Here is a 14,595-nt window from a genome sequence, read left to right as displayed (position 1 = left end):
CTTGGAGTAACAATACAGTTTGTCAGTGAATACACATTCATTTAAAGCCGAACTCTAGGGTATTTTGTTTCTTATAATCCCCCTGGATGAAATAAAGCAGCTCCGTCTGCAAATCTCACCTCTTTTCTGGTATTGTTCCTCTCAATAATTCCTTTCCCTTGTAAGATTTCCTCAGCTTCCAGGTTGCATGAAGCCTAGCATGATTCAACTTAGAAGAATGAGGCCAAGTGAGTGCAGGGTGTGATGTGAATTTGTCCTCTGGGAGGGCATCACCACAGAGCACTGCAATCACAGTGTAATGCTGCATAAAGTGGTGCTGTTGTCATCACATCAGCATCACTCTTTGCATCAAGGCTCGGCCATTGCTGATAGTAGAAAAAAAGTATAAGAAAAAAAAATACAGCCTGGAGGCAGTTTGTGGAGTTGGCCAGAGTTTGTGAGAAAAAGAGGCAGAATGTCCGCCACATGCTATATTGGGCAATGACAAGCCTACATGTATCTCCCAACAATGGAGCAAAATAGAAAGCTTACCTTTGGTAGCTGCTTCTTCAATAGCCTCTTTAGCCAATGCTGCAATTGCTGGCCACACTATATCCGTTAGACGCTTTAACTGGTCCTAAAAAACAAATGAGCGTGTAAAAGAAAATACAACTTTTAATAAATACAAAAATTTGGATTTTTGGCTTAAGATAAAATCCATTTCTCTGATGTTCATTGACAGACGCAGCTCCTTATCTTCTTGACCTTTGGTTATACTGCCCCCTACAGGAGTAGGACACTAGGCAGGAAAAAGCTTGACTACGCCTATGGGCAGTCCCCGGGGGTATACACCCACTCTCAGCTATAGGCACTCAGTTTTTTTACAAGCAGTGTCAGAAGAAAGCCAACTCAGCAGATGGTTGCGTGCTGTGTCCGTCAATGAACATCAGAGAAATGGATATTACGGTAAGACAAAAATCCAATTTTTTCTTTTGTTCATTGACGGACACAGCTCCTGATTCTTCTTAACCATTAGGATGTTCCAAATCAGTGTTAAACATGAGGGGTGGGAAAACATCAGAAAAAAAAACCCAAGACTAACCATAGCCAACCAGGTAACAGAGCTCAACCATAAACAACCGGAGCTCACCTGAAAAACAATACACCCTCAAAGAGGACAAGGTCCCCAAAACCCTGCGGCCAAAAGAAGCCTCTGCAGATGCCAACACAACACCTTTACAGAAAACTTTGAAAAAGTGTGCACCGATGACCAGGTGGCTGCCTTGCAAAACCTGCTTCACTGACGCTTGAAGACGGAAAGCCCAGGAGACACTAAGCACCCTAGTAGAGTGCGCCTAAACAGGGAAAGGAGGAACCTGACCCCTGATGCAATAGGCCTGGCGACCAGCACATATTAGAATGTGCAGGTAGGCGTCCTTGATGTCGAAAAAAGCGAGAAGAAATTCAACTGATGTAGGGATGGCACTAACATGTAAATGGACTCCATGTGGAACTTCTGTACTCGCACAAAGCAGCTTAGCACCTTGAGGTCCAGTACTGGACGTACCTTGCCTACATTCCTGGGGACTGTAAAGAGGTTTGAGTAAAAAAACGCTTGTAAATGTTTGAAGTCGGAACCGGAACATTCACCCTTTGAAATAAGTCTTGCACTGCCCCAAAGAAAAAACCTTTCCTGACTGAATAACTTTGTGGACCCACTTGACCTGTACCAGAGAGGTCCATGGAACCGGAAACCAATGAAGACGTCCCCCCCACTCCAGATACGGGTGAGGGCGCTCCTTCATACAGAGGCAGCCTTGTCCGAAGGACTGGAAGAGCCCGCTCGTGGCTTGCCAGACCCGGTCCTCTTGGAACCTCTAGTGGAGGCCCTGACTTCTGATCCCTAATCTTGAGATCCTGAGAGACGAAGAGGCCACTTAGGAGCCAAGGAGAATGGCCCACGTCTATGATGGGGCTTCTTGTCCTTGGTAGCCTGTGGAAGAAGAGAACTCTTCCCCCCCATGAGACTTAACAATGTCATCCTAGGAAGGTCCAAACAGGCGACCCCCTACAAGAGGGAGATCAGGTAAGACCTTCTTAAAAAAGTCTATTTCGCAGACCAGTATTTCAGCCAGACAATACGCCGAAGGACCACTGTTGATACAGACAGCCTAGAAATCAAAGGAGCCACATCCAAAGAGGCATCACAGACAAACTGTAGCCCCTGGACCAACCGATCAGTCAGTTCCGCAAGGGGGAAGCTATTCTCCTTCCAAGTCCCGGCATAAAAGCTTAACCCACTCACTAAGGCTCTATTCACACCAGCGCGACTTGTCAGGCAACTTGTCAGCCTGACAATTCGCACTCCCTCGCGGTCCATTCACTGCTACAGGACCCGTTCTAATAGGAGCGACACAAGTCGCTCCGACTTAGAAAAAGGGTCCTGTACTACTTCGGGGAGAACTCGGAGCGACTTGCATAAACTTCCATTATGTGAAGTCCGTGCAAGTCGCTCCGAAGTCGTGGTGCATGGGAATGCACAAGTCGCCCCCGAAGTAGTACAGAGTGGTGCCGCCCCAGTGTGAACCGAGCCTTAGAGTTAGCGACACCAGGGCAATAGTAATTACCATCCTAATTGCCGAACCAGCCACAGCGCACATATGGCGGGCCAGAGCATCTGCCCTCTTACTATTTGGACCTATAAAGGTCAGGGACTCCTCAACTGGGATGAAGGTAACTCAATTTGACCTGGAAATCGGCGAGTCGACTACAGGCGGGACCAACCAACTTTTATGCAGTAAATCCTTATAAGGAATAGCACAAGCAAAAAACGCCTAGCAACCACTGCGTTTTAGACAACCCCACTGTTTGTGGCAATGTTGTCATTGTAAGTGGAAAGAGGAACACCCTTGCTGCTTTGGAGGGCCTGTGGGTGGCAAAACGAAATGGTGCCTCTGACGCGGTATCACCTGCAACCTCCATTTTTAAAGTTTCACGCACTGACACAAACAGTGCATCCACCAGCGCCTATTTAAGTGCGGCTAGAGGAGCAGAGGAATCATCCTCACTATCTGAGCACTCAGGGTGCAGGGACGCAGACCCAGTATTGTCGCTATATACTGAGCTCACCCTGAAAACATAACAATCAGGGGAGGCCGCTGACTGTGATCCAGCAAAGAGGATGCTGGCCAAGGGTCCACAAATGGACCACCTATTGGACCCTGCAAAAAACAAGGGGGTCTCGATCCGTGCCCTCCATAAAGGATATAATAGGACATAGCTCCCTTAAAAAGGGGCCACGGATGCACAGGCAGGGTACCCTAACTAAAACAAGGCAGGTGCCCCACACAATAATGGCGGCAAGACTGTGATTAAAAATGAAGTGCCCCAAAGCGCCACCTAATCCACCTGATTCAAGGGAGGTGCCAAACTGACCATATGCCCCAGGCTTTTTTATGTGGGCCCAGCCACAATTGCACGGATCCTCAGCCCAGCAGATGCCCAAAGGAAGAGTGGGGGCTTCAGCTGTATGCACTGGGCCGCCCCCCAACGGCGGCACCTGACTCGGCCACATGGTCTAGTAGGGAGCAAGCCATAGCCTTAATTTTTTAGGGCGTCTGGCTGCCAGGAATGCGAGACCCAGCAAAGCCGACAGCCCAGGGGCAGTGGAGGGGAACGCTGATGACCAAACGGGAGGCAGTGGCTTCAGCCATTCTCATAGGGTCTGCCTCACATAGGTTCAGAGGAGTAAGTCGCAAAGCCGAGGCTTAAATTTTTGCCCGGACCTGGCTGCGTACCTGCAGATGGTAAAAACATCCGCCGCAAGGAGCCCAGAGGATATCCCTGCCCTAGTCACCTGCCCCCTGGATGGCAGGGAACCCTGCTCAACCCCTGTTACACACCAGGAAAACCCTGTCAGGAGCTCAGTCAGCAGCAACTCCAACCAGCCCCCCTTAAGAGCATGTGACAAAGCCAGTTTATCACCTCACCTGTGGGGGGAGTGGGTGGCCGAAAGACTCACAGTGACCGAAAATTTAGAGATGCTGGGGGAAGGGAGGGGGACCACTGGGGATCCAACCATCGCAGGGGGGGCCCACGTCCACTCCAAACCCTCCAGGGATAGTGGGGGGAAAGCTATTTATCACACCATGAACAGGGTGGGCACTGCTCCGGACAGGACACCGCTCCATCGTATGTGGGTGCTGTCGGCCAGAAACGCGACAGTTTGTATGCGTCCCCGCGAGCCGATAAACTCGTAGGCCAGCCCCATCCAGTGGGGCTACGTCGCGGCCGCTCTATCGCAGAGCTGCAGTCTGCACACGCTCGCTGACCCGACTGGGGGGACTCTATGAATCTATATTATCAAGTTTGTCGCCCAGTCCAGCACTTGATTGTAGTTCTCACAGGAACAAAATATTTAAGAAGCAGAAAAATGTCATTTAAATTGAAAATATTGCCAGGACCAGAGATCCCAGCAAGGAACTAGATCCTTACTCCTGACTAGGCAGAAAAAAACTGTGAGGCTATAGCTGGGAGTGGGTGTATACCCTCTGGGACTGCCCATAGGCGTAGTCAAGCTTTTTCTTGGCTAGTGTCCTACTCCTGTAGGGGCAGTATAACCCAATGATTAACAAGAATCAGGACCTGTGTCCATCAATGAACGAAAGAGAAAGTTAAATTTTCTAATACTTATCACAAATACCACCTTTATGATGAATAATATATGTACCAATCACAAATATGGTTTACCATTACAAAATTTCCTAAAGATTACTATTACCTATTCATTCATCCAACTCCTTTTTTAAAAACTAGAAGGCTAATGGGCAAAGTCATGCTGGACTTATGCTAGACCCACGGGGCTGAACAAGAGAAACCACTCAATTTATCCAACCATGCTAAAAAAACCGAATTTTTGTAAAATCTTACCTGTAAAATTCCTTTCTCTGAGTCCTCCGACAGTCGCCGCCATCTTCATATTCGTCACAATGGGGTATTAGACTTTGCTCCGTAGGAGTAGCTAGGCAACAGAATATGTCAATATTAAAGCTTTTAACATATCCCCACCCCAGGGGGTGGTCCCCTCAGTCTATACCCTCCTGCTTCCTGTTTCCTGCTTCAGTTTCAGTGGAATAGCAGTAGAGTACCTAAACCCCAAAAGAGGGGCGGGGGCGGCGACTGTCGGAGGACTCAGAGAAAGGAATTTTACAGGTAAGATTTTACAAAAATTCAGTTTTCTCTTACGTCCTCCGACAGTCGCCGCCATCTTCATATTCGTCACAATGGGGACGTCCCAAAGCAGTGCAAACATGAGGGGTGGGAAACGCAGCCGCGCCTAAAGGCAACGCAGTCTCCACATCAAAGAAAGTAACCTTACCAAAGGAAGGAAACCAGCTGGGCAACACGAGAAAAAATTTGCTCAACGGGAGCAATAACCCAGGAAAAAAACAAATAACCCAGGGATACAAAGAAATCCCAAACAGCCCAAAGGACCAAAACCAGGGACCCTAAGGGACCGCCGCACTAAGAACCTTGCGGCCAAAGGAAGCATCTGCCGATGCTTGAACATCCACTCTGTGGAACAGAGTGAAGGTGTGCAAGGTCGACCAAGTCGCCGCCCTACACACCTGGGCCACAGAAACCCCATGACGACAGGCCCAAGACGTACTCAGAGATCTGGTAGAGTGCGCCCTCACAGGCATAGGGGAAACTTTTCCCCGCAAAGCATAGGCCTGTTCAACGGCCTGTCTGAACCAATTGGCGACGGCAGAAGCCGACGCCGCTACGCCCTTCCGAGGACCCCCGGAAGGACAAACAAAGAATCCGACTTGTGAAAAGATTCAGACGATTTTAGGTAAACCCTAATCGCCATGAACAGCATCCAAGGGGTGCAACACCACCTCCTCCGAATGTTTAGACTTCGCGCAAGGCGAAGGCAAGACAATGTCCTCATTGAGGTGAAATTCCGAAACCCTCTTCGGAAAAAAAGAAGGGCTAGGTCGCAAGACCACCTTAACCAAGTGAGTGACCAGATACGGACAATGGCAGGACAAGCTGCCAGCTCCGACACTCTGCGAGCCGAATTGATCGCCACCAAAAAAGGTGACCTTCTAGGACAACATAGACAACGAGATCTACCCGATCCGTTCAAAAAGGACCATGTTGTAACACAAGATTCCAGTCCCAAGGAGGCAGAGGCACCCTCCTAGGAGGGACCAGATGCCCCGAACAAAAGTACCAATCAAGGAGATAGATGCCATAGGACGTTGAAAAAATAACGGCCATCGCAGACACCTGACCCTTGATCGTAGCCAGCGCCAAACGCTGTCAACACCCTTTCGAAGGAAGGACAACACCCCAGACACCGACCACGGGCGAGGTGAAGACCCCCTGAACTCACACCAGGCAAAATAGGCCTCCGAAATACGGTAAAAGACCTACCCCGAGGAAAAAATTCCTCGCGTCGATGTGTGAATGACCTCAGGGGAGAGACCCCTATCCCTCAGGACCTCGGTTTCAACAGCCAGGCCGGCAAAGCCAGCGACTGCAAGGCAGGATGAAATATCAGCCCTTGAGACCAGAGATCTTCCCGAAGAGGCAGACGCCACGGGGCGTCGACCGCCAAATGCACGAGGTCTGCGTACCAGGACCGGCGAGGCCAGTCCGGTGTCACAAGAATCACCGTGTTTTGGTTCCGAGACCAACCTGCGAAGGAACCTGGGCAGCAATTGAAACGGTGAAAACACATACATCAGTCGGTACTGATGCCACGGAGCTTCCAACGCGTCTGACGCGTCTGCCCGAGGATCGCGTGGCCTTGCCACGAACCTGTTCACCTTGCTGTTCAGACGAGACGCGAACAGGTCCACCTCCGGAAGACCCCACGTCGCGCACAACATCTGGAGAACACCCGGACGGAGGGGCCATTCCCCCTGGTCCAGGGACTGGCGGCATCAGATAATCTGCCCGCCAGTTCTCCACCCCCGGAATGTGAACCGCCGATATTGCCGGGACATGCGTCTCGGCTCAAGACAGAATGTCGGCCACTTCCCGAGCCACCCGGGCCCTCTTGGTGCCCCCTTGGTGAATGACGTAAGCCACCGCCGTGGCAATGTCTGTCTGCACCCGAACCGGACAGCCCTGCAGCCTGTCCGGCCAACGTTGAAGGCAGAGATTCGTCGCACGCAATTCCAGAATGCTGACCGGAAGGGAGGATTCTGCCTCCGACCAAGTTCCTGGGCGGACAGAACGCCCAGAACACCACCCCAGCCCGACAGGCTGGCATCTGTGGTGACCACCGTCCATGAGAGAGGACGAAAAGACTTGCCCCCTGACACCGTCGGGGACTGGAGCCACCACAGAAGATCCCTTCTGGTGCGATGGCCCAACGAAATCCGGATCCAGAGATTGCGGTCGCCCGTCCCACCTGGACAGGATCTCCGCTTGGAGACCCCGCGTGTGAAACTGGGCGAAGGGAATCGCCTCGAAAGCCGAGACCATCAATCCCAGACATCTCATGCGCGTCCGGAGTGACGAGCACGGAACGTCCCTGAGGGACCTGACTTCTCCTGAAGAATCCTGAGTTTGTCGTCCGGTAGGAAGACCTTCGCCTGGACCGAGTCCAGAATCATTCCCAGGTAGGGAAGACGAATCGACGGACACAGCGTCGACTATGGAAAATCAATCGCCCAATCAAACTCCTGAGAGTCAGCATCGTGAAGGACAGGTCCTCCTCCAGACCCTGGCTGGTCGCAGACCGAACCAGAATAACTTCCAGATACCCCAGGACAGAGATGCCCTGGGCTCTCAACAAAGCCAGAAACTGGTGCAAGCACCTTGGCGAAAAAAACCCGTGGAGCGGAAGCGAGACCAAAAGGTAACGCCACGAATTGGCAATGATCCTCCGCAATGGCAAATCGAAGTCACCTCTGGTGACCCTCGAAAAACGGGATGTGAAGGCACGCATCCTTCAAGTCGATGGAAGCCATGAATTCCCCCGGAACCAGGGCAGCCACCACCGACCGCAGGGATTCCTTGCGGAACTTGCGAACCCGCACAAGCGGTTCAGAGCCTGTAAGTCCAGAATTGGACGTACCTTGCCCTCCTACTTGGGCACAGTGAACAGATTGGAAGAGAACCCCCGAAATCTGTCCCGATGAGGCACCGGAACCACCTGAGGGAAAAAATCTGCTCTCCGGCCGGGAGAGAATACTCGATCTTGTAACCAGAACGAACGACTTCCTGAACCCACCTGTCCCGAACACGGGCCAACCAGGGTTGAAGAAAAACTGAGCAAGCGTCCCCCCACCCCAGAACTGGGTGAGGGCGCCCCTTCAGGCGGCATTGTTATGGGCAGCGGATCCGGACTGGCCGGACTTATGCTTACCTGACCACGGCTGCTTTTGGGAGCCTTGGCCTATGAATGGTTTGCCCCAATAGGGCGACCCAAAGGCACAAAAGGACCCCTGAGAGGGCCAAAAAAAAGCATGTTTCATACCATGAGCAGCCTTAGCCTGGTGGGATTGGGGCAGGAGCATGCTCTCACCACCCGTGACCCCCTTTATCAGTGCATCCAAGGATTCGCCAAAAAGGCGAGAGCCATCATAGGGCAGATTGGCTAAGGTCTTGCACGAAGATTGGTCCACAGACCAACACTTCAACCAAACCAGGCGGCGAGACAATACCGTCACACTGTGTACACGTGCAGCCAACGGTACTATATCCAGGTCCGCATCACACAAATACATGACACCCTGATAGATTTGATCCACCAAATCCAATGTCGCCGGTGAGGCTGAATCAGCCACCAGGACGCGCCTGAGTACCTGCGTCCAATTCGCAACAGCCTGGGCTGCCATAAGCGAAGCAAATAGAGCCTTTAGCATAGAACCCGTAATAGAGTAAGAATGACGGGCAAGAGACTCCAGCCTCCTGCCCGTAGCATCCCGGAACACCGGGGTATCCTCTGCAGGAATCACAGTGGACCTATACAAAACCGCCACCGCGTGATCCACCTGAGGTGGCACACACCACCGCTCATCAGAAGCGGGCGTGACAGGACAACGCAGCTTGAAACTACTTGGTACAGCAAAAGGCTTGCGTATATTGCACCATTGTTTCTTAACAGTGCGCTGAAAATCATCAGTGCAGGGAAAGACCTGCGATGTCTTGCGTCTTTCTGCGTCCCATAAGCTGCCAGGGCAGCAGGAGGACATGGTTCAACCCGTAAACGCAGTGTTTGCTTGATAGAAGCAACCAATTCATCCATGAGTGCAAGCTCTTCAGGCGAGCCAGGGGGAGAATTATCTACCCCTTCTACCTCAGACTCCACCCCGGACCCCACAAGACCCAGGGAGGAACGGGACCCCGATAAGGAGACCCCAGCTATAGCAGCCCCATCACCAGCACCCTCTGAGCAGAGGAGATTGAAAACTCTGGTTCGTTGTGTGGATTGAGCAGCCACAAGCATTAGCACCTGAGCAGCAAGATTAGACACAACCGCAGCCAAATCCCCCCTTGGGGGGGAAAACAGCCCTTGGTCACCCACCAAGTGGTAGGAAATCCGCTTCCCTTAGAATCCATTGCCCCAATGATAAGCCGGAAAGTAAAGGGTTAACTGCCCCTTAAACACGCGTGGCGAGCGCTGCGCACCGCACACACACACTGGCACAATTTTTACCCCCACCGGGAGAAAAAGGCTCAACACAGGCAAGGATAAAGGGATAGGGAGGTAAAAACCTGTAGAGACCATCGCTGCTGCTGCCGCCTCGATCGGTGCACCCAGGGAGAGGAAGCGATGCAACACAGGGCGCTCCATGAAAGCCTATGGAAGGCTACAAGAAAATGGCCGCCCGCAGTGATACCATGCGGCCGGAGCGAGCGCTGCCAAAATGGCACCGTTTGGCGCCGAAACCGCCGCTCCTCCACCTCAGCGAGGTGGACTAAACACAGCATAGCATGTAAAAACATGGCGGACCACCGCAGCGGTCACTGAAAGTGCCCCAAACATGATAATAATCATGCCCCACAGCACACAGCCGTTCACACATACACAAACTGACACAGACAGTGCAGCACAGCCCCCCCTCCTTGCAGCCCACAGCATGCAGCCAGAGAGACAGGGATTTCAATAGTGTGAAACACAGGCAGGGTAACAGTCCCAGACTGACACCCCCCCAACAGACAGGTCCCCACATAGATACACTTACCTCCTAATGGCGTGGGGAACCCGCACAGGCAGACAAGCCGCTGCGCATGAGGCAGGGAGAGTCGCATCCAGGACGCAAAAAATCGGGGTTAAGAAACCGCACAGCGTCCAGTGAGGTAGCCACCTCACCAATCATCCCTGCACCGAACAGGGATGGGTCGTTCATTGTGCCAGGAGCGTTACCTGGCTGAACGCTCGATGGCAGGCTGGGAAGCCACTGACCCACAACCTGCGACCAGGGGGATCAGCCCGAGACCCAGCCCGCACGAATGCTCTTCATCAGAAGAACTAACTAATGCTGACAAAAAGAACAGCTAAGTAAAGAGAGAGAAAAAACTCAAACAAAAATCAAAAAAGAAGATAAAGGCTGAGACAAAATGCCCCAGCATAGAGAGATCCAGCTACTCCTGACAAGCTAGACATTGAAACTGAAGCAGGAAACAGGAAGCAGGAGGGTATAGACTGAGGGGACCACCCCCTGGGGTGGGGATATGTTAAAAGCTTTAATATTGACATATTCTGTTGCCTAGCTACTCCTACGGAGCAAAGTCTAATACCCCATTGTGACGAATATGAAGATGGCGGCGACTGTCGGAGGACGTAAGAGAAAACTGGATTTTTTTACTTACTGTAAAATCCTTTTCTCTGAAGTTCATCGACAGACGCAGCTCCTTATCTTCATGACTCATAGGGTTATGATCCTCCTTCTAGGAATAGGCACTAGACTGGACCACGCCTATGAAGGCTGTCCCTGAGGGCATAACCCCTCAGACTCTGCTATCATCAAATATTTTAGTTACAAGCAGTGTTCATAAGACAAAAAACCTGATACCTCAGAAGTAGAGGGGCGGGTGCTGCATATGTCGAACTTCAAAGAAGTTCTTACAAAAATCCAGTTTTCTTCATCATTCATCAACAGACGGAGCTCCTTATCTTCATGACTCATAGGGATTTCCCAAAGCAGTTTAATCATGAGGGGTGGGAAACAACGCACAAACAAAACATAAGTCCCCAATGGCTAAAGTTAGCCAACCAGGTAACATGGAGCTCAACCAGGAACAACTGGAGCTCACCCGGAAAAAAATAAACCCTTGAAGAGAAACTAAACAGAGTTATCTTTTAAACTGCAGCCGGCAAAACCTTGCGGCCAAAAGAAGCATCCGCGGATGCCAACACATCTACTTTGCAGAATTTTGTGAACTTATACACAGACGACCAAGTTGCCGCCTTTCAAACTTGCAGCACCGATGCCTGATGGCGAAAAGCTCAAGAGGCACTCAGCGCTCTTGTGCCTTCACCGGGAAAGGAGGAACCTAACCCCTCAGTGAATAGGCCTGTACCACCATCTGCCTGATCCATCTGGAAATGATCGCAGCAGATGCAGCCAATCCCTAACGAGGTCCATCAGTAAGGACAAAAAGAGCCTCTGATTTTCTAAAGGACTCAGTTGTCGCTAAATAAACCCTGATCGCCCAAACCACATCCAAAGAATGGAAGGCATACTCCTTAGAACTCTGAGGTTTAGGGCAAAGTGAAGGCAACACAATGTCTTCATTCAGATGAAAATCAGAAACCACCTTGGGAAGAAACGACTGATTATGTCGAAGTACCACCTTATCCCTTTGTACCACCAGATAAGGTGAGCGGCAAGACAACGCAGGGCAGAAGTGATCCCCACCAAGAAGGCAACCTTCTGAGACAAAGCAAGCAACAAAATCTCCCAAATTTTCTCAAAAGGAGGCTTTTAAAGAACAGATAACACCAGATTAAGATCCCACGGAGGTAACGGGGTTCACCTCAGAGGTGCCATATTGCACACTCCCTGGATAAAAGTCCAGATTAGGACATGCATGGCTAACGGGTGCTGAAAATATATAGCCAAAGCCAAGACTTGGCCTATGATATACCCAAAGCCAACCACTGTTCAACCCCTTTCAGCAAAAAAGGCCAAAATCCTAGTGACCAAAAACAAGTTGAGGGTGTGCCTTCAGCTATTCACACCATGAAATGTACGATTCCCACGTACGATCGTAGATCTTCCTGGAAGTTGACTTCCTAGCCTTTAGGAGTGTAGGAATCACAGAGTCAGAAAGAACCTTATTCTCTCAACACCTGAAATTCAACAGCCATGCCGTTAAAGCCGTAAATGGCGGGACAAGGATTCCACCAGTCTATCCACGGGATCCGGAAAGGTTGGAGACTCTTCCACCGGTACCAGAGTCGCTTTATTCAACCTGGCCACTGGAGAATCCACTTTCGATGGTACAGTCAACATATTTGACACCGCCTCCGCAAAAGGATAACGGCGTGCAAAATGCTTAGGCACCACCAACATGTACTTAGTGCTTAATAGTATGAAACAATTCTGGACAAGGGAAAACCTTGCCCGATTTACAGGATTTGCGGGAGTCAAAAGACACCTGCGTATCTGACGCTGTAGGTTCATCAGCAGGAATTGGCACAAATCACCCCCTGTGACAGCAGATCTTGTACCGCCTCACGTACATCCCTTAAGCGGTCTGGAGATAGGTGTAGATTGAACAGGAAGACCCTGTCGAAACTGGAGTTCGATCTGGTGGACCCATTTGTCCTGAATCAAGGAAGTCCACGGTTCCAGAAAAAAGCAAAGACGTCCCCCCACCCCAGAAACGGGTGAGGGCGTCCCTTCATGCAGACGAGGATTTGTCCACAGATCCAGATTGGCCTGTTCTCGGCTTACCCGGCCATGTCTTCTTGAAACCCCCAGAAGACCTGAATGGCTTAGTTCCTTCTCCTGTGTCCCAGAGGTACTAAAGGGCCACCTATGAGCAGTAATTGAAGGCCTCTGTCTATTATGCGGTGCCTTGCCCTTGGTGGAATGGGGAAGAAGAGTACTCTTCCCACCTGTAAGGCCTTTAAACAACTCATCCAGGGAGGATTCAAACAACCTGTCCCCCGTAAAGGGAAGGTCAAAAAGAGCCTTTTTGGAAGCCTGGTCCACAGACCAGCTTTTTAGCCACACCATGGGTCTAATAGCAATCCCCACCACAGACACTCTGGCTACCAGTGGAGCCGCATCCACCTTTGGTGGTACGGTCCATCTAGCGGATACTGTGTCCGCGAAAGGGTAGTGCCTTTTAAAGCACTTAGGCACCACCAACATTTGTTTGATGCGCCCCCACTGTTCATTGACAATGTTGATGAAAAATAGATTGAGTACGCTCCCAGGTTGCGGTACCCTGGGCGCCTATATAACGTAAGGAGTGCCACATCCTATTACAAGACTAGACAAAAAAATATGGAGAGAAGCATGGACTTTGAAGGCACTGGGTACATAAAATATAAAATTTTATTGAATCACATGTATAAAAACATAAAAAAAAAAAAAGAAAGAACAAAACAGTGTAAACATATCATTCATGAAAAGGGACAAAATTATACAAAATAACCAACTCTGGCAGTTACATTGCTGGTGAGTAATGAGCAAATACAGATCATTCGAATAACAAGATAAAGTAATTGATACTTCACATCAAAGCGATCCGCCGAAGGTGACAGGGAGGCATACGGTCTTCCCAGGCAGATCAGACGATGTGTTAGCATATAGATATTAAATTTCATTGAGCCATGTTGCTCGACATGTTTCGCGTTAAGCTTCCTCTGGAGCTAATAGATCAATGCTCTGTACATAGTCAGCAGGTAACAACGTTAAAAGCAGCAAGGTAACAAATAACGGGGAGAGTGGATGAGGAGTCCTAGTCATCAAGAATCGGCTGAAGCGTGCTGCAAATCACTATTGGCCGGCAGGTCTGACATATATCACAACAGCTGGTATGCCAAATAGGTATCATATGCTGGGGCATTTATAGCTCCAAAGTATGGGATAGTAGTGCTTAAGTATATCTCATAGAGGGGCCAGTAGGTATACCCCTAGAGGACTCCAGACGAATGCAAACCACTATTTTAATAATGCCAGAGTTGGTTATTTTGTATAATTTTGTCCCTTTTCATGAATGGGATGTTTACACTGTTTTGTTCCTTCTTTTCATTTTTTTCATATTTTTATACATGTGATTCAATAAAATGTTATATTTTATGTACCCAGTGCCTTCAATGTCCATGCTTCTCTCCATATTCTTTTGTCTAGTCATTGACAATGTTGTCAAAAAGTTCCTGGACAGGGAAAAACCTTGCCCGACTTCTGGGATTCGTGGGTGCCAAAAGATACCTGCGTCCCTGACGCTGTAGAATCATCCGCCATTTTTAAGGTTTCCCACTCTGATACTAGCGTGGTTTCCGGCACAGTTGCTGATGAGGATATATCCTTCTCGCTGTCAGAATGCGAAGACACAGATCCACCAGGATGGTATGCGTCCACAGCGGCCATATCTACCTCAGAATCTGAGGATACTAGAGAGGCAGGGGAAGGC

At 50.1% G+C, this 14,595-nt stretch overlaps 1 protein-coding gene across 1 annotated transcript in view; it reads right to left on the bottom strand.

The window, feature by feature from the left end:
• Nucleotides 1-14,595, bottom strand: part of COASY (Coenzyme A synthase) — a 634,994-nt gene that overhangs the window by 247,696 nt on the left and 372,703 nt on the right. The window contains exon 7 of the mRNA XM_082272521.1: nucleotides 532-616. Coding sequence (XP_082128647.1) covers nucleotides 532-616 — 85 coding nt within the window. The remainder of the gene's footprint in view (nucleotides 1-531; nucleotides 617-14,595) is intronic.

Source organism: Pelophylax lessonae, assembly GCF_965119305.1.
Source record: "Pelophylax lessonae genome assembly, chromosome: 11".
Taxonomy (NCBI): Eukaryota; Metazoa; Chordata; class Amphibia; order Anura; family Ranidae; genus Pelophylax; species Pelophylax lessonae.
The sequence above is the reverse complement of the archived record's forward strand: the minus strand, read 5'-3'. Positions and strand labels throughout refer to the sequence as shown.